This window comes from Anolis carolinensis, chromosome 1 (assembly GCF_035594765.1).
Source record: "Anolis carolinensis isolate JA03-04 chromosome 1, rAnoCar3.1.pri, whole genome shotgun sequence".
Taxonomy (NCBI): Eukaryota; Metazoa; Chordata; class Lepidosauria; order Squamata; family Dactyloidae; genus Anolis; species Anolis carolinensis.
This window is the reverse complement of record NC_085841.1, coordinates 241306837-241331978: the sequence shown is the minus strand read 5'-3', so window position 1 is coordinate 241331978 and position 25142 is coordinate 241306837. Positions and strand designations below refer to the sequence as shown.

The window sequence follows — 25142 nt, the reverse complement described above, 5'->3', positions numbered from 1 at the left end:
GTGTTTTTTCCCTTTATGAAGGCTGTAGAGAAGTACTACCAGTCATTACTTGTTTTCCTTCTTACGCTGTGTGGGAGGAGTATCCGTAAAGACACAGTGAGTTCAAATTTCACAAGTTGCCTTTTTTAGAAATGTAAAACATTTGGGCAAATATCTGTTGTGGAGGAGCTAGGACTGCAAGAACAGCCTGGAATTAAAAACAGTGTCATCATTAGTTCTGTTAACAGTAAGGTTTGAATTCTCAAAGCTTATGTTTTTCTCTGAATACAAGATGTAAAATAATGAGTAGGAAGGTGCCTATGAATTTGTATTCTATTGATGAGCTTCTCAGAGGCATTTCTGAACAAAATTAGATCAGATAAGCCTGTGATTTGATCCAGGACAATTCTGGTTTCTTTGAATCTGTCAAAAAGTGTGCTATGAAGTATGAGATGTTCTTCAATTTAATCTTAATTTTAAAGCAACATTGAAACAAATGCCAGTACTTAATGTACCTAATAGTAACTTTCAGCTCACCTATTTTATTACATATATAGTAATAATTGTCTCCTGCTATAATGTGCATATCTGATGTGCATTTTATATGTGGAAAATAGTTTGAGACAGTTGTTCATCAGGGATATTCAACTATCCTTCCCCCCCCCCCCACATCTTGCAAACCTTGTGTATCTCTTATCAAATTGATATACTCTTTGCTCTGATCTTATCTTTGTCAACAATTGAAGTTACATTCATTCTTCTCTACCACCTCCTCCTCCTGGGATAGAATGGTAAAGATGTCCCACTGAGTCTTCCTAGCTACAAGTATACAAAGTGTTTGGAAAACACATGTTCGACATAGTTAATCATACAAGTAACGAGGCATTATTAGTAACCTTTCCTTCTGCTTAGGGAAACTGCCAAAACTATGATGCAGCCAAGTAGCCAATGTATCTTGCATTACAGAGCCCAGGCAATGGTGCCAATCTTGGAATGGAAGAGAGTGAGGAAAAGTGCCTTTTGTATGATGCTGTTGGATTTTTCACTATGATTCATCTGTAACGGGTCCTCAAACTTTTAACAGAGGACTGGTTCATGGTCCCTCAGACTGTTGGGGGGCGGATTATAGTTTGGGGGGAAAAACGTGAAGGAATTCCTATGCACACTGCACATCTCATTTGTAGTGCAAAAAAAATACAGTATTTAAAATGAACAATTTTAACCACCAGTGTTTCAATAGCAAGTATAGGCCTGCTTTTGGCTGATGAGATAGTCAAGTTAATGAGGATTGTTGTTGTGTGTCTTCAAGTTGTTTAGAATGACTCTTAACAACTAGGGCAGGGGCTGGATAAATAACCTTGGAGGGCTGCATTCAGCCCACAGGCCTTAGTTTGGGGACCCTTGATCTAGAATCTGGAATCTGCAGTTTGACACCACTGTAACTGCTATGACTCAATGTTATGGAATAATGAAGATTGCAATTGTACAAGGTCTTTAGCCTTCTCAACCAAAGATTTTTGGTGCTGCCACTAAACTGTAACTCCAAGGAACATTGGCCATGGTGACTGGAGAATCCTGGGAGTTGTAGTCCAAAAATTATCATTTCTGGGCTTTGTGCTGCTCATGGAGCCTGTTCTGGCTCATACCAGCTCAACCTTGCCTTTTCCATCCAGGAGGGTTTCTTACTGGACATGCCAAGTTAATGTCTAACTGAAAGAGGAGTTATGGCCCAAGAGGAGTTATGGCTGGAAGGGCCAAAGGTGGAAGTTTAGAGGCACATGGCCAGTGAAGGCTATAAAGAAAGGAAGAGGAGGAGCTGGAAAGAAAGCCTGTTTCTTGTCTGTGTTCTGCACAGGAGAAGAGCAAAAAGGGAAAGGAAGCAACTGAGAGCATGAACAAAGCTAGAAGGTCTTCTCAAAGCATCCTTACCCAAGCTTATGCAGATCCCAGGTTGCCTTCATGGCCTCTGAGTTGCTTCTTGGCTGTGCAGGTAAGTTGAGTTGATGGACAATAACACAGCACTTGAAAAGAATCACATGGAAGGCAGTAATGAACAGGCAACAGAAGAGTTTCTGGTGGTGAGATATGGGTAATGTATATGAGCGAGAGGCTACAGAAGGTTGGTTGCTTCCTGAAATGCAAATAGTATTTGTACTACTTGCCATTGAGTATTACAGAACAAAAGGGGTGTTCCATTGCATGGCATGTGTGCGGGTTGTTCTGTGGGTCTGCGATCATGGTTGAGAAGGGAAGCCAGCAAAAGCAGAATCCCAATCTCAGGCTGAGGGTCAACCCAAATCATTGCTGAGCTGGGTAGGTATATAGTACCTAAAGCCATGCACATTATTTTATTACTGAAGCACAAAAATCCACAGGCAACTTCCTATCTTCCAGTTTTAAAAAATGACTATTAGTCATTTCACCCCCTGATGCATAATAGAGGTTTAGATATGTGCTTCACTCTGCTTAATGATAGGACTTACCCTGTTTAAATAATGATGTTGGACGTAGACTGAGAGGTATCATCAAGCCTAAGTATGTCATGCTATTTTCTATACAAGGATCAAGGTACTACACATAGCTCACCCCAGCCTGCTTTTTGCTTCTCCCCAGCATCTCCTGGTCCAGGTGTCTTTCCTCTGTATCATATACTTTCTCTTTATCGCCAACTTACCACGTGAGAAAATTAATGGCATTCCAAATTGGGATGAACTGCTAGCATGCAACCTCTTTGCTTGTGGCATTGCCACAGCCTTGCAGTGTGGACTAGGATCCAGGTAAGTGTCCTCTGTGCACCTCCCCTTAGAATCTTAAAAGTTTTGCTTAGTTATTCTTTATGTTGGTCAAATATTTGTAGAAGCATAACTACAGCAGAGATGGACTGCTTACTTTTAAAGGTGTTTAGTTCTCTCTAGTCCTGGACTAACAGTTTTCTCCCATAAGGCTTCTCGATATATGCTCCTCTCTATTGTCATCTCTGCAGATTGCCACTCATTCAGGCTCCATCCTTTGAGTTCCTTATCCCTGCCATGGCACTGATTCAACATGTGGTTCCCAGCCTCCAATCAAAAGGAAACAGTGAGTTATGGATTATAACACCCGGCCATCCTCCACATTATTTGAGCATAGGGCACTACGCTAAGGGTAAAGGATAGCAAGGTTCCCAACACCAACTTTCCCTCAGTACTGCATCTAACAGAGGTTTATATCATACTGTGGAAACTATCCATCAGTGGTTTCTATTAGGCTGCACATGAATAGACCTGAGGTGCATAACTGGCCAAACACATGCTTCTCAAAGAGCTTACAAGCAAGCCAGAAATATAATAGTTGTCCTCTTGTGTTTTGTACCCTGCTGGGGGCAGTAAAGATCTATGATTTTGAAAGTTTGATTTTACTAATATGGTGTGTAGCCAATGATTAATCATACTACCATGGTTTTAAAATGACATCCATGTTACTGAAGCCACTGTAAGTCCATTTTGCCATGCATCATTCACATTGCATGTGGGGCAGGGATTGGTCCTATGTCTGCTGCGGTTTCATTGGAATACTGCATATTCTAATATTACATTGAACGTTATAATAATAAATAAAAATAATAAACTTTATTTTTATATTCTGCCCCATCTCCCCGAAGGGACTTGGGGCAGCTCACAACAGGGACAAGCCCGAACAACAACACAACATATTTGACAAAACTTAAAACACTTCAACGATACACAAAATAATATAATGGACAATACATTAAAATCCAAGCAGATAAAATCAGAGTAATTAAAAGTGAACCAGTGGGGACAGGTTTCATAAAGTGCTATATCATGGAAATGAGTAACAGTGATAAAGTGCCGTATGGTTTTATAAACATAAAGAAGTATTCTGATGACAACTCTACTGGGCCTACATTATTGCCATTACTGCTATGGCTTTCACTAGTCTCTGACATATCTCAACCTCTATTTTATATTTTGATTAGGAAAGGCGTGCTCCTCTCGAGGGATTGGCCTAAGCTTTTGTTCAGCCTTTCAAAACTCAGTTTTGGGGGGAACCTTTCACACATCTTGTGCATCAGCATTCCATTCTAAGTTCTGCAAGTCATTTTCTCGTGACATCCAGAGCCGGCCCTAGGTATTTTTCAAGTGTAGGCGAACAGAATTTTGCCCCCCCCCCAACCAATCACTGAAAAATAAAAGTGTTGGATAAGCGAAAATGTTGGATAATAAGGAGGGATTAAGGAAAAGCCTATTAAACATCAAATTACATTAAGATTTTACAAATTAAGCATCAAAACATATTTTACAAGAAATCAACAGAAAAAGCAGTCTCGACTGCATCCCCGTATGTTTTGCGCCCGAATCGACCGCTTAATTCGCCTCATTGTTGGACCGACCCTGGTGACATCAGTACTCTATTTAGTATTCCCATGAATCCCAAGATGCTCTTCTTCGCATTGCCTTCTTTATTTCATTGTTTATCAAACTGGAATACATCTCTGCTTCCCTCCCTTCTAGGCACTGAGGCTACTGAGATATGCACTGGACCACATTGTGAAAACTCGAGAAACTGGCATTGGTTATTCTGTGAGGTTGGTAGTTTTGAACTATTAATTCAGCCTAAGAGGCTAGTTTGGAAAGTGTGGGTGGGCAGATATCAAGAGGTATTGGAACATGAGATACTGGCTTGATATTAGCACTGAAGGCATGGCATTGCTGATGTCATGTGAGAATATGATGCATCATGTTGCTATCATTCAAGAAGCTGAAGGCATCTACTCTCCCATCACAGCAGTGCTGGGCAAAGTGTGGCCTGAGGGCTGCATATGAACTCTAGACTCAAAAGTGACCTCTCCAGAAGCCTTGGCTTGCTTCTGTGGCAATCAAATGCTAAATAAATGTTCAATCACTTCCCATCACTCATTCTAGTCCAGTGGTTCTCAACATGTGGGTCCCCAGATATTTTGGCCTTCAACAGCCAGAAATCCTAACAGCTGTTAAACTGGCTGGGATTTCTGGGAGTTGTAGGCCAAAACACCGAGAGACTCATAGGTTGAGAACCACCGTTCTAGTCTCAATTGAAAAATCTCATCCTACACAAACACTGCCACCCCTTTCTTTCCATTTATCTCTCTTCAGTCTTGCAATAAAATCTCACAAATGTTACCCATTCAATCCTGGCTCTCTCATTTGATCTCCTTGCGCATTACAGCCCTGGCTTAAAATCTTGTGCTTCATTTTGCTAACAACTTCTTGGTATGTGCATGTTTGTAAAACAGTACTCTGCACAAATGGCAGCATGTTGCTGAACATCACTTACTATCCATTATTTTTAGGCTTGTGTTGTGAGTATTTTACTATCCCAGCACCTGGCTTCCTGCCAATTGCCCCTCTGCCAATTGCCCCTCGCCACTTCTTTCCATTCATCTCATTCTCTTGCTTGCAAATATTCCTACTCCATGCTTCCATTCCTTCACTCTCTCCAGCCATGGCTTCAAATCATATTCCTTGCAAACACTCTTATCTCTTCCTTCTAACTCAAGAGTTTTCCAAACTGTGTGCAGTGATACATTAGTGTGTCTGCTGCAGTGTGTAGGTGTGTATTTTGTGTCAAAAGCATTGCATAAATAAATAAGTATAAAACTGATAAAATAAAGGGAGCACAAGCAGCTAAATAATTTTAAACCAGAAATGAGCAAGTGTCCGCATTGTCTGTAGCTTAAAACAGTTCTTCCTTTGTGCATGAACATAATAAGAAACCTGAGTCTATGAGAAAGAAGTAATAAATCATATATTTCAAATATATAAATGAAAGGTTTTCATGAGATATGCTGTGTCCACATACACTTCTTTACTTCACTTCACTTCTTAATTAGTCGCTCTCCACCAGAGTGCTCCGAGCGACTTACAATTTAAAATATCATTCCACAATATAAAAACATTCAACATAAAAACATTCAACCTAAAAACATTCAACAGTGACTATTTGGCAAATTAGATCTGATTTACTTAAATGCACAACCAAACAGCCAAGTCTTGAGCGCTTTTCCAAAAGGTCGCAACTCCGATATTGCTCTAACATATGGAGGCAATGAGTTCCACAGAATTGGAGCATAGATTTTGTTATTACCGTGTATGTATGTATGTGTTGATATCTCTCACAAAAGGTTGGTTTAACCTACTAAAACTGAATTACTGTGTTGCAAAATGATGCATGTCTAAAAAGTATGTTACCAACATGAAATGTTTGGAAAGTTTTGTTTTAACCCTCTCACTGCATTCCCTCACTTACAAATGCTCATATCCCCTCTTTCTATCCCCCTCACTTCAATCCCAGTTAACATTTATGCTATAAATGACTGGATTTTAAATACAGTAGTCTCACTTATCCAACATCCACTTATCCAATGTTCTGGATTATCCAACGTAGTTTGCCTCCCACCCCGATCCACAGCTATTTCTCTAGACAGCAAGAATTGAACTTTTTATGGATTTAATTTCCGACAATGTTGCTACTGTAAATTCATTTTATGCAATTCAATCTTTATTTGTAGTCAATTTGTTAGTAGCCAATGTTTTTGTAGTCAATGTTTTCAATATATTGTGATGTTTTGGTGCTAAATTCATAAATACAGTAATTACTACATAACACTACCATGTACTGAACTGCTTTTTCTGTCGATTTGTTGTAAAACATGATGTTTTTGGTGTTTAATTTGTAAAATCATAATGTGATTTGACGTTTAATAGGCTTTTCCTTAATCTCTCCTTATTATCCAACATTTTCGCTTATCCAATGTTCTGCCGGCCCGTTTATGTTGGATAAGTGAGACTCTACTGTATATCTATTTCAAATACAAAGCAAACTGTACTGACAGCTGAATATTCCTTCTTCACTGGCAGATATGCAGTCCTTCATTTTCCAAATAACAATTTAGAAGGTGCAGGACAGACCATGTAGCTCTGTCCTTCTACAGAAGAAAATAGTGAGAACTTGAGAAGAGCCGTGGGTTGGGGGTAACTGTGGACCTCCAGTATCTGATGCCTACACCATTTGCCTCATTGTTGGTAGATCAGGTTCTGCAAAGAAATCAGTACATTTCCAGACTCCTCTCTTACCCGTGTTATGAATCATTGCCAATCTACCTATAGCTTTCCCACCAGCATTGTCCCCATAGGCCTCTCAATCCATCTTGCCTCCTGAAGCAAAGTGGGTGGGGCCAGCACTCAAAAGACAGATAACAAGGCATATCATTTGAACCCTGTTCTCTCTTTTTTCTCCAGATTTCTGGTGCTGTGCTGGTCTCAGCCTTGGTGCAGATAGTGCTGGGGCTGTCAGGTGCTTGTGGATGGATTGTTAATCGTTGTGGACCTATGGTTCTGGCTCCGAGCCTTTCTGTCATTGGACTTTCAGCATACAGACCTGCTGCTCTTCTCTGCTCAGAGAACTGGGGAGTTGCATTGCTGTATGTTCCTCAATAGTGCTCTTGAAAAAAAAACAAGCAAAGACTTAGCATCAGCATATACTGTTTTGGTATCATTCAGCAAGGTGCAGTCTTAAGAAGAGAGAAGGCAGTTCTTTTTGTCCAGTAATTTCTAGCTATTGCATTTCATGTACTCCGAAAGGCTCTGAAGCAGGCTAGATATATTAGTGCTGAAATTTAAATTCAAATATCTGAGTATTCTGATGAAAAATATGAATTACTCACATTTTTAAATGCTCAGATTTCAGTTCAAATGAATGAAGGGTAAAGGTAAAGGTTTTCTCCTGATGTTAAGTCCAGTCGTGACTGACTCTGGGGGTTGGTGCTCATCTCCATTTCTAAGCCGAAGAGCCGCCGTTGTCCGTAGACACCTCCAAGGTCATGTGGCCGGCATGACTGCATGGAGCGCTGTTACCTTCCCGCTGGAGCGGTACCTATTGATCTACTCACATTTGCATGTTTTCGAACTGCTAGGTTGGCAGGAGCTGGGGCTAACAGCGGGCACTCATTCCGCTCCTGGGATTTGAACCTGGGACCTTTCGGTCTGCAAGTTCAGCAGCTCAGGCTTTAACACACTGCGCCACCACCAGGGGCCCCTCAAATGAATGTAAGGATCCCACCAAAAAAAAAAAAAAAAGCGAGTGTTTAGGACTTTATTACTTGAGGTTTCCACCTCTTATTTGTAGTTCAACATCTGGAGGGCTGCACAATTCCTATCCCTAAGTTAAGTCAAGAGACAAATTAGAGTTGTTATTCCACACATGCAGTTCGTGGTATGTGCGTATTTGTAAAACAATGCTCTGCACAAGTGGCAGCATGTTGCTGAACATCACTTACTCTCCATTATTTTTAGGCTTGTGTTGCTGAGTATTTTACTATCCCAGCACCTGGCTTCCTGCCAATTGCCCCTCTGCCAAAGGATCCCAGCAAGAGGGTTCTCTGTAAGATTGAGAGTCCCAGCCCTGCATATATTTTCGGTATGAATATATGAAATACCATTTTGTCAGTCTCCACTGTGTTCTCTTCACATCTCCTATATTTCTAAAGCAGGAGTGGCAAAACTCAGGCAATTGGTTCTTTGAGCTTCCCCAAATGGCCTTGGTCCTTCCCAATGATACAAACTTTTACGTTTTCTGCATTATAAAAAGCTGAAGTGCATTACTGAAGGATTAGTTACTGGCAGCAAACGCTTTAAACTAATGCTAGTATTGTGAATTTAGATTATGGTTTCCAAGAATTTAAGCTGAAAGAAGACTGTGACCCTTCAGTAAAAGGTCGGGGAAAGTGGGATCTTTGCAGATGTTGTTGGACTATAACTCCCCACCACCACCACCACCACCACCACCCTTGTCAGCATAGCCAATGCAGAGGCATGGTGGCAACTGCAGCCCAGGAATATCTGGGTGCCTGCATTTTGCTCACCTTTTCTCTAAAAACTGAATTGGGAGGGATATCGTGGTATTATCCTAATTTAGAGGTAAATTAATTTTGCATTTGACCCATAGGGTTAGAAAGGTGTTGTTCCTATTATATGGGGCTCCAGGACATATCTATACACCACAAACTTAAACTAGTTTAGTGGCTGTCAATTCCCTTACCTAAGGGAATCTTAGCAATGATGGTTCTGTGAGGTTAAGAGCATGAATTTGGCTAGCTGAATATGTATATGTATGTGTGTATGTGTGCAAATATATGTAATGGTAGCTAAATGCACATATTAGCTTCTCTCTCAGAAGTCTATATGCTGTAGTATTACTGCAGTATGGTTTTTTAGATGTGCCAACCCTACTGTGCCTCTTCACTCTTCAAAGTACTTAAAACTGGGACAACCTTGGGTATGGATTAAAATCCCAGAGGAACGAATACTTGCTTTTGCCTTCCTTGTGTACAGCAATCTAGTTCAGTTGTAACAACCTGATCACCTATTTAGAGAGGACACTTTCTTCCTATTTTCACTATCTCAGAGTCCACCAATGCCTTAGACAATGGGTGCTAGCATTTTACTAGACAGTGTGTTTTTGAGGGATGAGTTGGTCCTTCAAATCATACATCATTCTTGATGGTGGACAGCCTGTTGATGTGCATTGGAATCCAACAAAATTAGGTGGTCTCCATTTCATTATAAGGATAGATCCAGGGACAAGCAGTGGGGCTCTTCTCATGTTCACTTTGCTTTCTCATAGATAATGCTGCCATTCCTGGGGATCTGGCTTGTCTATGGGATTCTGAGACCTGTTCCAACATCATGGGAGATGCTACATCTTTCCGCACACTACCTGACCTTCACCAACAGCACCTTGCTGTCCCCATGGATCAAGATTCCTTATCCAGGTATGTAGTTACCTATTACTTCAATAATATGTTATTCAGCCAAAAAACAAAAACAGAACAATAAGCAGAAACATAAAAATAACAACAAAACCATTTCATAATGTTAAAACCACAATATAACATTACAAATACAGGTTGAGCATACCTTATCCAGATTTCCAAAACACTCCAAAATCGAGTGAATGAGATAGTAGTATCTTTACTTTCTTATAGATCAATGTATGCAAATTTTGTTTCATGCACAAAGTTATTACAAATATTATATAAAATGACCTTCAGGTGTATAAAGTATACATGACACATAAATTAATTTTGTGTTGCAATTTGGGGACCATCTTAAAGATATCTCATTGTATATATGTGTACGTGTCCATGGAAGTATTCAAAATCTGAAAAAATCCAAAAAACTTGTACACCTGTAGTGTGTACGAGTGTGTTGTGTATATGTATGAATACCATGCAGCTTCAACAAGTTAAGTCCTCCTATTTTACTGTCCATCTTTCTTGCTCTTTTTTAGGAGAGCAGGGCTGGCCAACACTTAGCACCCGTGCAGCGGGCGTTGGTGTTGCCATGGGTATCATTGCAAGTGTGAACTCTGTCGGTTGCTATGTGCTATGTAGCAAAGTCCTAAGGCTTCCAGTCCCACCACAACATGCATGCAACAGAGGACTCTGTGCAGAGGGGCTCGGCAGTCTTCTGTCCGCTGTACTTGGGAGTGTTTCCGGTACTGGATCTAGCATGTCCAATACTTGTGCTGCTCATCTGACCAAGGTAAGGGCTTGGGTTGGGCCCTGGGCATTTTCTTTTGTGGAGGCATAAGTAGATGCTGAGAGAGATTTCTCAGGGGAACCAGTAGGTAGCACTTCTCAAAGGAAAATGAGGCGATCATCACCTTTAGGCATTAGCTTCACCCTTGCTGTCCATCATTAATGCACAAAGCTGCCTTTTAGGGAGCCAGGCAAGTGATTTGTCTAGTTTAATATCAAAGCTTGAGAAAGTGACATTTTGCAGTATAACTTCCAAAATCTCTCCAGCAGCTTAGGTAGCAAAAAGCAAATAGTCTATTCTCTGCCTGCTACTTTCTATTCTGACTGTTAGTAACTTCTCTAGAAATGCTATAAAAGTGAACATACTGGAAATGCAAAATACAAGAAGAAAGTTTTTTATCATATGTGGTGGATGTGTGGCTAAAATGTAGCAATATTGGAAGCAGATTCAGTTGCTGATTCAAGATATTTTCAAAATTAGAATGAAGTTGAAATCAGAGAGATAGATTAAGAACTTGAACTATAAAGTGCTACACTATAGAATTTTTGCAACAATGCTCAGAATCAAAAAATTGTAGAGATATCAACAAAAGAAGACTGGATTCAAAAGATTTTTTAAATGGCAGAAATGGCCAAACTATCTACTTTGTTTAAAGACAATAATAGAACCAGAAAATTTGAAGAAACCATAAGGATCACACAATCCAACAACCAGTTGCACAGAGAAGTATTTGGACAACTTTGTAAACAATTGGGAACTTTTTAAAAAATCAGAAAGAATAAAGATAAGTCCTGTGGGTTTTGACTATAAATTTTTTTGTATGATTTGAGGTAGAAGTTTAAATATATATTAAGTAGAAATAAGAAAGTGAATGTTATTTGTCTGTTTTGGTTTGGAGGGCAGAAAGTCAACTTTTAATTTTTTTGGTGTGTTTTGATGGTAGGGTAGAATAATATTTAATTTGCTTTCTGCTTTGTTTTGTGTATGCTATATTAAAGATATGGTTTTTAATAGTAAACATAGAAAAGTATCTGAAAAATATTTGCTCTACTATTGAAATGTGCAAGTTTGTTTTCCATCCTGATTTTTTTTGATAAAAACTGAAGTTTTCATGTTTGCTACACATGGAGAAGAAGTTGTGCTATAAACAGGTGCTGCTGCTGAGGACATAATTAGACAAGGCTTGTATTGTGCAATTGCACTGCCTTGTTCATGGAATTTTATAGTGAACACACAGACGGTGCCTCAAATTTGACTCACTAGAAAGGATAATATTACAGAAAAGCTTTCTGGACTTTACCTGCTTATTAGCTGCAATAGTAACATGAATTGTCTCTTCAAAGGAAGGTGAAAGTGAAGCAGATAGTTATTATGGACAGGACAATATCATCTTCATTATGCCCAAAATGAAAGATTTCCCAAAGGAAATAAATTACACTGAGATGTTTTTTCTCCAGACTAATGTCCATTCTGTATCTGTATATTGTTTTCCATTTTTTTCATTCTCTATTAGCAACATTTCCTTGACACTCTGTGGAATGCAGGGAACCTTGAATGGTGGACATGCATGTGGGAACTAAAGATTATCTTGGGCAGGCAATGCTGTGTTTTGCCGAGGCAACATCTCACACCCCATTTCCCTTATTTAGACTACTTCATCTCGCTCAGTGTGGCTTGCTGCATTGGCATGTGTGCTCTTGGGCCTATCTCCCAGGCTCATGGGATTGCTGACCACTATTCCTCTGGGAATTCATGGTAATAAACACTTCTTTCTCTTCCTTTCTTATCCACATCTCTGCTGGTATATCTCATACCACAAATTGTTTTATAGTATATGTGGGAGAGATATATGAATATAATTCAGACAAACATAATTGAAGAACAAGTTATGAAATATCTTCCTGCCTGGCCTAATCACTCAACTGCCTTCTGAATACAGTCAGATTGTCATATCCACAAATGCCACTGTTCGTGGATTCAACCATCCATAGCTTGAAAATATTGTCTAAAAATTCCAAAAGTAAACCTTGATTTTGCCATTTTATATAAAGGGCACCATTTCACTATGCTGTTGTATAGAATGGGGTTTGATTATCCATGGAGTTTGATATCCATGGTGGGTCCTGAAACCAAACTCTGGTGGATACCAAGGGCCCACTGTAAGAGTGAATTTCCTAACTATCTTGGCGTGCAACTAGATTGTAGAATTAATGCAGTTTGACACCACTTTAACTGCTGAGGCTTTTCTTTACTTTGTTTTTCCTTCCTAACCTCAGGAGGAGTGCTCTGTGTGACATACAGTGTGGCTGTGGGCACTGGCATCTCCTATTTCCAATACACAGACATTGAGTCTGGCAGGAACATCTTCATTGTGGGCTTCACCATGTTCATGGGGCTGCTGGTTCCAAGGTGGCTCTTTGCTGCACCAGGGTCACTGCGCACAGGTGCTGAGAATGGGAACTCTGCATGCACAGGGTTGAGGATATAGGACAAACGGCTCTAGTTATTAGGATGCGCAAACAAAGCACTTGCCTCTACATCAGTGGTTCTCAACCTGTGGGTCTCCAGGTGTTTTGGCCTACAACTCCCAGAAATCCCAGCTGGTTTACCAGCTGTTAGGATTTCTGGGAGTTGAAGGATTTCTGGGGGCCCACAGGTTGAGAACCACTGCTCTACATAAAATCACATCTATGAATGTCAAGAATAGTCTCTTTTCATTTATGCAGTTTTGGAAATCCTTCTGTAAGGCAACTGCCAGGCAACATTGAATAATCCTTTATATTTTGCCAGCCTTTTGCCTTAAGTTTTGTATCTTTCATCATTTAAGTGGCAGCTGTTTGAATAGCCACAGTGTGATTTATTTCTTGGATTCTACTTCTGATTGGTTCGTGCAAGTGCTTTGTTTTCATGATTAATCCTGATCCTCTGTCAAAGACAGAACGCCACAAGATTCAAAGTAACAGAGTTTATTAGATTACAGAACTCAAAAATGCCCGTAACAACACAAGGGCCAGGCAGTTTTTGCCTTTAGTAGCAAAAAGGGACAAAAGTAAATGTTCAAAAGATAAACCGGATTAAACCGGAGTTTAATCCGGGTAAAAACAAACTGCTTGCTTCAGCCTAGGTATTAACAGAACAAAAGCCAAGGAACAAAAGATACAAAGAATGCAACTAATTGGCAGCAGATTCCTCTCTGCTGCCAGCACTGTGCTTAGAGTAACTTGCGTCGCTCCCACACACACACAGTAGACAGGATCTCCAACACGAGCAATTCAGCCAAGGATTGCAGAAGTAGAGTAGACCAGTTCCGTTCCGTAGATCAAAGCCAGAAGCAGACGTTTGTAGTTTTTCCAAGTCCAAGAAGGGGGGAAGACAAGCCGTGGTCAGTTCAGTCCGGGTTCTCAAAGCAGGAGATGGCGTCCGTCAGAAAGACGACGGAAGGTCAAGGTCTCAGCACAGGAAAGCACACAAGTCTTCAGGGAAGCGTCCCACACACACACGGACCCCAAGCGTTTGCCCAGATTACCTTGCCCGACGCAATTTGCAATTGCTCCCAAGCCCCATTTTATGCCAGTTACAAATCTTCATCACTGTCAGCTGTCCTCCTTAACCCGGGCGTTTCCTCATCACTTTCCTCGTCAGAGCTGGAACACCTCTGACTACGCCCAACAGCATCTCCAGCTGTGGATCCCGTCCCATCCCTCCAGCTAAGCCATGGGTCTAATCCTGAAGGTCCCCATTCATCTTCTGTCCCATCATGGCCAGTGGCACCCAATTCCTCCCTTACCCGAGTCCAATCCATCTCATCCTCCTCTGAGCTAACCAGCCCCTCCTCCATTCTCTCCGTAAACCCTTCGAAAGATTCTTCGTCAGATGGTGCTGCAAATATGTCTCGCAGTCTTTTTCTCTCTCGCTCCTCGAGAGTATCTGACTCCCGAGGAGTCTTACGCCCACGTCTGTCAGTAACAGAGCCATGAGGCTCAATCATAACACTATCCCCTCTCACAAAGGCCTCCTCCCCCGATGGCGGAGAAGTGGCAGTGATACCCTCCGCTATAGCACCACGACGACTAGAGGTATCAAGTTTCAACAGTGAACGATGAAAGACTGGATGGACCTTTAAACTAGACGGTAAACGCAAACGAAACGCAACGGAAGAAATCTTTTTAACGATAGGAAAGGGACCCAAATACCGAGGCGCAAACTTTCCCCCAGCCTGTTTAATATGTTTGGAAGATAACCACACCAAATCCCCTTCTTCCAACTCCTCCCCTGCCTGCCTATGGCGGTCAGCCTGAGTCTTCTGCGTTGCCTTAGCTTCCAGCAGTAAGCGACGGGCAACATCATGCAATGCAGCCATTTCCGTAGAGCGGTACACAGGGTCCGAAGAGACCACATTGGTCGACGGCGCCACACCTCCCCGTGGGTGAAAACCATAAGTTAGCTCAAACGGCGTATACTGACTAGATGTGTGCACCGCATTGTTGTAAGCAAATTCCGCCACCGGTAGCCACTTCACCCAAGCCGTGGGTTGGTCTAAACAAAAACAACGCAGATATTGCTCTAAGAGCCCATTAACCCGTTCCGACTGTCCATCCGTTTGCGGATGGAAAGCTGAAGAAACGTTTAACTTAGTCCCCAAGCACTCATGGAAATGTTTCCAAAAGCGTGACACAAATTGCGGAGCCCTATCTGAAATAATCACCTCGGGTGCTCCGTGCAAACGATAGATGTGCTTAGTAAATAGTAAGGCCAACGTAGGGGCCGCCGGAATGGTTGAACAAGGAATAAAATGAGCCAGTTTACTAAATAAATCCACCACCACCCAAATACAAGTATAACCCCCAGACTTAGGCAAATCTGAAATGAAATCCATGGAAATGATTTGCCATGGCCTGTCCGGAACAGGTAAAGACGACAACAACCCTCTAGGGCGCCCAACAGGCGTCTTACTCTGCTGGCAAACGGCGCAGCTGTCACAAAAGCGCAGAATGTCTTGCCGCATCTTTGGCCACCAATAGCTCCTGGTAATGAGCTGCACGGTCTTGAATCTGCCAAAGTGCCCAGCCATGGGTTCGTCATGGTGGGCTCTAATCACCTCCAACCTGAGGGCCCCCACTGGTACGTAGACCTGCCCCCTGCGTACCAATACTCCGTCTTGATCTTGTAGATGCGGCAGTATGGTACGGTTACCTGCTGAGAGCAGCATCAGTTGCTCCTGTGTCCACACATCATCCCTCTGAGCCGCAAGGATCTGGTCATGTAACCCGAGCTCATTATCTACAACACACAGAGAGGCAGTAGGCAAGATGGTCTGACATACAACCTGCTCATTGGTCTTAAACTCCGGCTTGCGGGATAAAGCATCGGCCCGCAAGTTTGCCTTCCCCTCTACGAACTGCACCTTGAAGTTAAACCTGGAGAAAAACAAAGCCCATCGGATTTGACGCTGGTTTAACTTCTTTGCTGTTTGCAAGTGCTCTAAGTTCTTGTGATCAGATCTGACCACGATCTGGTGCCGTGCCCCTTCAAGCCAGTGCCGCCACACCTCAAACGCCACCTTAATCGCCAACAACTCCTTCTCCCATATGGTATAGTTCTGCTCGAAGGGTGTTAGTTGCCGCGAGTAAAATCCACAGGGACGCAAGGTCCCTGAGGAGTCCTTCTGAGACAATACAGCCCCCAACGCGTAGCTAGAAGCGTCCGCTTCTACCACGAACGGTTTGTCAACATCAGGATGGGTTAGTATGTTGTCCGATTGAAAACTAGACTTAAGTTGTAGAAACGCCTCGTGAGCTTCCCGCCCCCACACAAATGGCTGTTTCTTGCGCAGAAGCTGCGTCAAAGGTACCGTGAGCTTTGCAAAATTCGGAATAAACTCCCGGTAGTAATTAGCGAAACCTAAGAACCTTTGTACATCCTTCTTAGTTTTCAGCTCCTGCCATGAGTTGACGGCGTCAACCTTATGTGGGTCCATTTTAAGTTCCCTACCTGACACTACATGACCTAGGAACTCCACTTCAGGCACATGAAAGACGCATTTGGAAGCCTTGGCGAAAAGCCCATTAGCCCGCAGTCGGTGCAGAACCTGCTTGACATGTTGACGATGTTCTTTCTCGTCCTTAGAAAAAATCAAGATATCATCCAAATAAATCACTAAAAATTGGTCAATTAGGTCCCTGAACACATCGTTCATGAACCTCTGGAAGACCGCAGGAGCATTACAAAGCCCAAAAGGCATGACTCGGAACTCGTGGCATCCGAAACACGTGTTAAATGCCGTCTTCCATTCATCCCCTTCCCGTATACGGATTAAGTTATAGGCCCCCCGCAGGTCAAGCTTGGTAAAGACCTTAGCCCCTTGCACCCTTGATAACAGTTCCGAGATTAAAGGGAGCGGGTACCTATCCCGAATGGTGTATTTGTTTAGGATCCGATAGTCGCAGACCAACCTAAGTTCCCCAGTTTTTTTGGCTACAAAGAATACTGGTGCCGCAGTTGGAGAACTAGATGGGCGAATAAACCCCTTGGCTAAATTTTCATCTAAAAACTCCCGCAAAGCTTGCCTTTCCGGTACAGTCAAGGCATACAGCCTCCCTGCTGGCAGTTTCGCACCTTCTGCCAGCTTGATGGCGCAATCATATGGCCTGTGCGGTGGTAATTTGTCCGCTTCTCTTTTACAAAATACATCAGAGAACTCCCCATACTCAGCAGGCACTCCCTCCATATCAGCATGAGTAACGTTTAAAGTGCAACAATCCTGCCTCTTTAAGATCACTTTACGTGTTGCCCAATCCACTTGTGGGTTTACTACAGCTAGCCAATCCATCCCCAGGATCACATCATATCTAGGCAAGCTCGTAATATCCCACACAAACGTTCCCGTTACTCCCTGCACCTCCCACGTTACTGCTGAGGTTTCCTGGTTAACCACCCCAGTCTCCAGCAGTCTCCCATCTGCTCCCTCCACCCACACGTCGCATGCCTTGCGCACTCTAGGAATGCCATGCTTCTTAGCAAACTCAATATCTATATAGGAGACCGTAGCTCCTGAGTCCAGCAGTGCCAGAGTAGAAACAAGTTCCCTTCCCCCAACAGATAATGTAATGGGTACGAAAACATGCTTCCTCCCCTCAGTTGACTGCTTGAGGAGCCCTAGTGCGTTGGACTCACGTCGCACTAGGGCTGGCCTTTTCCCGAAAGCTGGGAAGGTTTCACATTACAATTTTTGGCAAAATGCCCAGCATTCCCACAGTACAAACACAAGCCCAGCTGCCTCCTACGGCTCTTTTCCTCTGTAGACAGTTTTTTAAAGACCCCAAGCTCCATGGGCTCTTCCCCCATCACCACAGGTGCCCTGGTTACATGCATGGGTGGCGCACACATTGCTTTTGAGTGTTTACGAGCCTCGAACCTTGCGTCTAAACGCAGCACCTTAGCTACTAAGGCGTCCCAGCTTTCAGCCGGCTCCAAGCGTGCTAATTCATCCTGGAGCATATCACTTAACCCGGCAGTAAATAAAAGCATGAATGCATTTTCCCCCCAATCCAGCTGGTGGCGATACAGGTTAAACTTATTTAAGTAATCCAAAACAGTCCCCTTTCCCTGTTTCAACCGATACAGAGCCCACCCAGCGTTCTCCGTGCGGAGAGGATCCCCAAAAGTATCAGTTAACAACTTTTTGAAATTATTCAAATTGTCCTTGACTGGGTCATTTCCCAAAATTAAATTAGTGGCCCATTGTCCTGCGGGACCGGTCAACAAACTCAAAATAAAAGCCACCTTACTAGTGTCAGTAGGAAAAGCATGAACACTGAGCTGTGAAAAATAAAGCTCCACTTGTGCCAAAAAGGTTGGCAACTTGCACCTGGTTCCGTCAAAGCGTTCAGGAGTCAAAACATGTCCTTTCACAGCAAAAGCTGTTTGGCTTACGGTAAAGGCCGTTTGCAATTGGTCTACTTTGGCTCTTAACTCATCCATCGTCTTCCTGACGGGTTTATTGCTGCAATAAACTTTTTATGGGCGTCGGGCAATCTGTCAAAGACAGAACGCCACAAGATTCAAAGTAACAGAGTTTATTAGATTACAGAACTCAAAAATGCCCGTAACAACACAAGGGCCAGGCAGTTTTTGCCTTTAGTAGCAAAAAGGGACAAAAGTAAATGTTCAAAAGATAAACCGGATTAAACCGGAGTTTAATCCGGGTAAAAACAAACTGCTTGCTTCAGCCTAGGTATTAACAGAACAAAAGCCAAGGAACAAAAGATACAAAGAATGCAACTAATTGGCAGCAGATTCCTCTCTGCTGCCAGCACTGTGCTTAGAGTAACTTGCGTCGCTCCCACACACACACAGTAGACAGGATCTCCAACACGAGCAATTCAGCCAAGGATTGCAGAAGTAGAGTAGACCAGTTCCGTTCCGTAGATCAAAGCCAGAAGCAGACGTTTGTAGTTTTTCCAAGTCCAAGAAGGGGGGAAGACAAGCCGTGGTCAGTTCAGTCCGGGTTCTCAAAGCAGGAGATGGCGTCCGTCAGAAAGACGACGGAAGGTCAAGGTCTCAGCACAGGAAAGCACACAAGTCTTCAGGGAAGCGTCCCACACACACACGGACCCCAAGCGTTTGCCCAGATTACCTTGCCCGACGCAATTTGCAATTGCTCCCAAGCCCCATTTTATGCCAGTTACAAATCTTCATCACTGTCAGCTGTCCTCCTTAACCCGGGCGTTTCCTCATCACTTTCCTCGTCAGAGCTGGAACACCTCTGACTACGCCCAACAGCATCTCCAGCTGTGGATCCCGTCCCATCCCTCCAGCTAAGCCATGGGTCTAATCCTGAAGGTCCCCATTCATCTTCTGTCCCATCATGGCCAGTGGCACCCAATTCCTCCCTTACCCGAGTCCAATCCATCTCATCCTCCTCTGAGCTAACCAGCCCCTCCTCCATTCTCTCCGTAAACCCTTCGAAAGATTCTTCGTCAGATGGTGCTGCAAATATGTCTCGCAGTCTTTTTCTCTCTCGCTCCTCGAGAGTATCTGACTCCCGAGGAGTCTTACGCCCACGTCTGTCAGTAACAGAGCCATGAGGCTCAATCATAACATCCACCTCTGTGATATTGTTTCTTCCGCTTCTGTTATTTGACAGTTTAATGCGATACCTCTTTTTAAATAGTAAAATGTTCTGGTCATTCGCAATGGGAAGGTGTACTTTTTAAAAGATAAATACATGTAGGAAGCCATATATTCAGTATTTCTAATGGATCAGGCCCTACCCTAAAGATTTCAGTGTGCGATAAACCAAGTACACACAGACTTTATGAATAGTAACTTGTATTTTGCAGAAATATATTTTCTCTGAAGTTCTGCTGAATATACTTATGGGCATGTTACATATGATAATCATATTATGGTATTTTAAAGATAATCAGAATGCATTCTTTGCAGGTTGTATCCCCGTGGACCTCTTTCTCCTATCACTATTAATGGACCCTGCCTTTATAACTGGGTTCCTTTCCTTCTTCTTAGAGAACACAGTCTCAGGTAAAGAGATAGCAAGAGGCTGCCCCCACAGCTCCCCTTGAGTATCTGCAGTGGACCTTTGGTGGTGGTGGTTTTATTACTGTCATTAATATTATTAATTACATTTCAACATCAAGCCAGAACAATCAATATATGACAGACCTCAAGGTGTAACATTTATGATTGCTATCACATTAATAGTGGATATCATAGAGGGATGGAGCCACCTTTGGGACAGTCATTATGATGGAAATTATTTAAGCTTGAGTTGATTAGCAGTGACTATAATTAGGATTGTAATACTCTTTTGGAAAAAGTGCAACATACCCACAAGTTTTGCATTTATATGGCTATTATTCACACATACAATCTGCTTCCAAAGTTATTCTAGGTGCTTTACTCCATGCATCTGAGAAAGCTGACTTAATCTATGAATGCTTATGCTATCAGCTTCATACCTTCATCTCTAAGGTGCTACAAGATACTCTTATATAAAGTATGTGAATGCAGTACATTTTAAAATAAGTTTTAAATTCTGTGTTCCACAATGTATGGCTGTTCTAAGTTGTTCTGTCATTATTTTGAAGGTACCCTGCAGGAACGTGGACTGCTCAACCACGTGTCCTCATGCAAACCAGAGGCTGGAGAGAATTTCCTGCCACAGAGTCAGAAGGGTTTTGCACAAGGATATGAGCTGCCTCTAGTTCTGCAACGATGTCTATCACACTCATGGTGCAAAGGCTTTCCTTTGTGTTTTCTCTGTCCCCTGGAGAAGGAAAAGGGGGAGGTTGTGAACAGTTACCCACTGGATGAACTGTACTGTTCTAAAGGGGAAACCACAGATTTTCTACTGAGACAGGAAACAGTGAAGCTTGAGTCAGAACTGCACTTGGAATTAGAGCAAGAGAGTGGCATGATGCAAGACAGTTCAGAAAACCATAGATGTGGCAATCCAGCAACTCATGAAATGAGCCCCTTGTGCTGATCTTCAAGAGCGTCCTTGCTCTGAAAGAAACAATATGTGAGGACTGTTGCTCAGTCTGTTAACTAAGTTTGGCCTTATAGACAATGATGGAGAAAAAAATTGAAGTCTGATCCAAGGGGAAGGAAATACTCCTTTAGATTAGATCATGTGTCTAAAAATGTCTATCAGAATTATCTCTTGGGTTTCTTTCTCTTTTTTGCCTCTTCTGACAAGTTGGATTCAGACTTCCCAGTTAATTTCTCTGCATGTGGAAATGGAGCTATGCCAGAGCATGTGGTCTCAGTTCTGAAGGCAAATGACTCATTTGTACTAGGATACATTAGGGCAGAGCTTTCAAAACATTTCATGTTGGTGACACACCAGTTTTATGCATGGGTCATTTCATGACACATTAATTCAGGTTTACTAGCAAACTGGAAATTAAATCAGCCTTTTCTAAGAGATATGGACATACACATAAACCATAGCAATAAAATGTATGGGACACAACATATCTCACGAATATCTTTCATTTTGTTTTTAAAACTATCTGATTTATTACTTATTTTACATAGATTCAAAGGGTTCTTATTATGTTCATGCTACACACATACACACCACAGCCAACACACTAACGTGTTGCAACACAACTTGGAAAGGTCTGCACGAGGGTTTTCAGGATGGAATGAATTTGCGTTTTCTGTAATTAAGCGCTATCATCTTTAAATGTCACAAACCTAAATATATTTCCAAGGGAAGAATCTTCCCACCCGATCTTGCAGTCTTGGGTCTATAGGTTACTGTTTCATTGCTTTGCTTGCCAATAAGAGAACCTGTCAGTTTTCTTTAGGACCTAATTTTAGGTGATTACAACCAGAGATTTAAAATATTACTTTTTCCACAACTCCCAGCATGATTTGAAGCACGGAAGGTCCACCGAATGGTCTTTCATTGCTTTTTATCTTGTTTTAGCAATGTTTTGGATGGGCAACTTCTGGCCTCTATTTGTTGTTGAGTTACAGCTCTCAACAGTCCCACCCTACACAGCCAATAATGATTGTGTTGGGAGTTACAACTCAGCACAACACACAGAGGGCCACAAGTTGCCCACACCGGATATACCTTATTTCATGCACACTGGCCATACAGAAAGAGACATGGCATTCTGCACACCCACTTTCTCTATACTGGAGGGATTTTCCTTATGAGATTCCCTTAAACAGGAGAAGTAAGTTGAAGACTGAACCTTGAACTTTTGCCTGCAAATCATGCTCTGTGTCACCAAACTTCCTTGGCTTGTGAAAAGACAGAATAACTAATGGCTTTGGTGGAAGAACCTTTGGCTGTAATGAAAAGAGCTTGGGTAACTTGTTTTCCTCTCCCAGTACCCTGGATAGTCATATGAATAAAGTTAATCAGTAAGCCGTTAAATATATACAAGATGGAATAAGCCTGTACTCACAAGTACAAATTTGGCTCACAATAGACTTGCTATCAAGTTCCCAATATGCTGGCCTAGTTACATCTTCATAGGATAAGCATGACGTAAGCCTCATCCTTAGTCACCCTGCAGGCCTAACTGAACTACAGTGCAATACTACAGAGAAAGAGAAAATATGAAAATTTTCCCCTTGGAATTCCCAGAGGAAAAAAATGCTAGAAGAAATTTATGTTTTTAAATGGTTTGTTTTATTATGTCATGATATTGCATAGTAGGATGGTCTACAAACATCAAAAATAAAGACATGAAAGGAAACAATAAGTATATTTCTGGTATTATAAATCAGAAAGACTTGTTAAACACAGCTTTAAATGGATAAATATTTTCAAAATCTGTATGATCAAACCTATGCCTGAGCTTCATCTTAACATTTGTTCCACATCCTATATACTCATGTGATCTTCATTTACAGTATATAAGGGGTCATACAGAAAATTATGGCTCATGTAGGCTCTGCCATGTTCACATGTAATTTACCATATAATCTAACTAGTTGGCTCACAATATTTGGAAGGAACACATTACAAGCAAGGTAATAAACTTTAGGTAACTACTTTTTGGCTAGTAAGGCTGCTATGAAATTACATTTCTGAAATAACATAACAAGTAAGCCTAGGATATTATGTAGTGATTATGTCAGAGCATTTCCAGACATTAAAAGGATTGCCATTCCACTTCATGAAACTTTGCAACAAGTGCCAAGCTAATTGCTTTTTGAGAGTAACTTTCTAAGTTTTGTGATGCATCCATGAGGTTTACAAATGCATCAAAGCTTTAGGGATAAACTTGATATTATTAATAATAATAATAATCTTTATTTGTATCCCGCCTTTCTCCCTAAATGGGAACCAAAGCATCTCACTTTATTTATATCCCACCCTCTCTCCACAAGGACTCAGGGCGTCTCACAACAGAATCATAACACAATACATAAACAAAAACCAAAAAGACAAGACATAATATATAACCAAAAATCGCAAACAGTAGTTTAAAAAATGATATCACAGTAAAGAAATACATAAGTTAAAATTGTACTGGATTTTAAACATATTGCAAAACCAGTTTAAACCAATAGGTATTAACAAGGCTAAAAGACCACCATCATAATGAAGTAGTCAAACATTTTTGAAAGCCAGCTTCCACATCCAGCTTTTTAGTTCTTTCATAAAGTTAGCTAGAGAGGGTGCTTGTCTGATTACCTTAGGGAGAGAATTCCAAAGCGGGGGGGGGGGGGGGGCACTGAGAAGGCCCTTTCTCTCGTTCCCACCAACTGTGCTTGTGAAGGTGGTAGGATCGTGAGAAGGGCTTCCCTGAAGGATCTTAAGGCCCAAATATGGAGATAACACTGGGAGCCCCTGATGGCGCAGCAGGTTAAACAGCTGCGTTGTTGAAATTGCTGACCGAAAGGTCCGCGGTTCGAATCCAGAGAGTGGGGTGAGCTTCTGCTGTTAGCCCCAGCTTTTGCCAACCTAGCAGTTCTAAAATATGCAAATGTGAATAGATCAATAGGTACCACTCCGGCAGGAAGGTGATGGCGCTCCATGCAGTCATGCCGGCCACATGACCTGGGAGGTGTCTATGGACAACTCTGGCTCTTCAGCTTAGAAATTGAGATGAGCACCAACTCCCAGAGTCAGACACAACTAGATAATGTCAGGGGAAAACCTTTACCTTTACTATGGAGATAATGTGCTTCTCTTCCTTGGAGAATATAAAGCTGCAACCTTTCAATGCTAACTAAAGATATTATTAAAGGAGTTGAAAGACCAGAGGAAACAATAATTGTTTCTGAGCCTGCCCACGAGAGCTTTGTAGTATCCAGGGCTCAAAATGTGAAATTAATTAATACTACCTTACTACAGAAAGGAACTGTTGATGGAATTGTTGTAGCTGAACCTGGACACTTGGAGAATTGTGTTCTGAAATGTGAAGGAACTGGCATCTCCATCAAACACATTATCTTCTTCAAGACTGCTCCATGGTTACAATAACCCTAAGGTACATCTCCCATGGGGTTTCCTTGACAAGATATATTCAGAGGACGTTTGCCATTTGCCATCCTCTAAAATGGATAAAGCTCGCCAGTATTTAAAAACAAACCCTCTAAAATCAGGACAGTAATCAGAAAACCGAGGAATTCCAGACATAAAACAATCAGGGCCAGCTAACACCTCCCAACAAAGGATTCCCCCAAGCAGGAGGCAGCCAGGCTTTGAAGCTGCAAGGCTTTTCGATGCTAATCAAGTTCTTTCTCCCACCCTGTACTTTCCACAGCTAGATAAACCCCACGTGACTAGTTTCCATCAGACCTCACATCCTCTGAGGATGCCTGCCAAAGATGTGGGCGAAACGTCAGGAGAGAATGCTGCTGGAACATGGACATACAGCCCAGAAAACTCACAGCAACCCAGGTTCAGAATTGTCTCATCAACTTCCAAGCGCAGTTGCTCACAACTGGTTCATTCAATCCCAAGCGTGGCAGGGCCAAGGAGAGAAGAGAGGCCTCCTGGAGTCGTAGTTTCACAAGGCCATTCGCCTCCTCTGCTAAAGAGGGCGGGTGCCTCACCAAACTACAACTCCCAGGATTCCACGGCACCGGGCC

General features: G+C 42.2%; 1 protein-coding gene and 1 long non-coding RNA gene across 4 annotated transcripts; one reads left to right on the top strand and one right to left on the bottom strand.

The window, feature by feature from the left end:
* The first annotated feature begins 102 nt into the window (after positions 1-102).
* On the top strand, positions 103-21553 carry slc23a3 (solute carrier family 23 member 3). 3 transcript variants are annotated; one of them, XM_008110092.3, is made up of 12 exons: positions 103-1969; positions 2593-2756; positions 2963-3057; positions 4491-4564; positions 7257-7438; positions 8310-8433; positions 9640-9787; positions 10306-10559; positions 12206-12311; positions 12833-13000; positions 20001-20096; positions 20663-21553. In XM_008110092.3, the coding sequence occupies exons 1-12, from the start codon at positions 1871-1873 to the stop codon at positions 21058-21060; spliced, it is 1908 nt and encodes a 635-aa protein (XP_008108299.2). In that variant the 5' UTR covers positions 103-1870; the 3' UTR covers positions 21061-21553. The 3 variants fall into 3 exon arrangements, with proteins under 3 accessions (XP_008108299.2, XP_008108301.2, XP_016849577.2); XM_008110094.3 differs by lacking the exon at positions 12833-13000; XM_016994088.2 differs by lacking the exons at positions 7257-7438; positions 8310-8433.
* On the bottom strand, positions 5746-25081 carry LOC134295293 (uncharacterized). The gene is made up of 2 exons (XR_010001820.1): positions 24942-25081; positions 5746-7458 (listed from the first exon to the last, which is right to left on the bottom strand). It is a non-coding gene; the product is annotated as an uncharacterized LOC134295293 (long non-coding RNA).
* Positions 25082-25142: the final 61 nt, after the last annotated feature.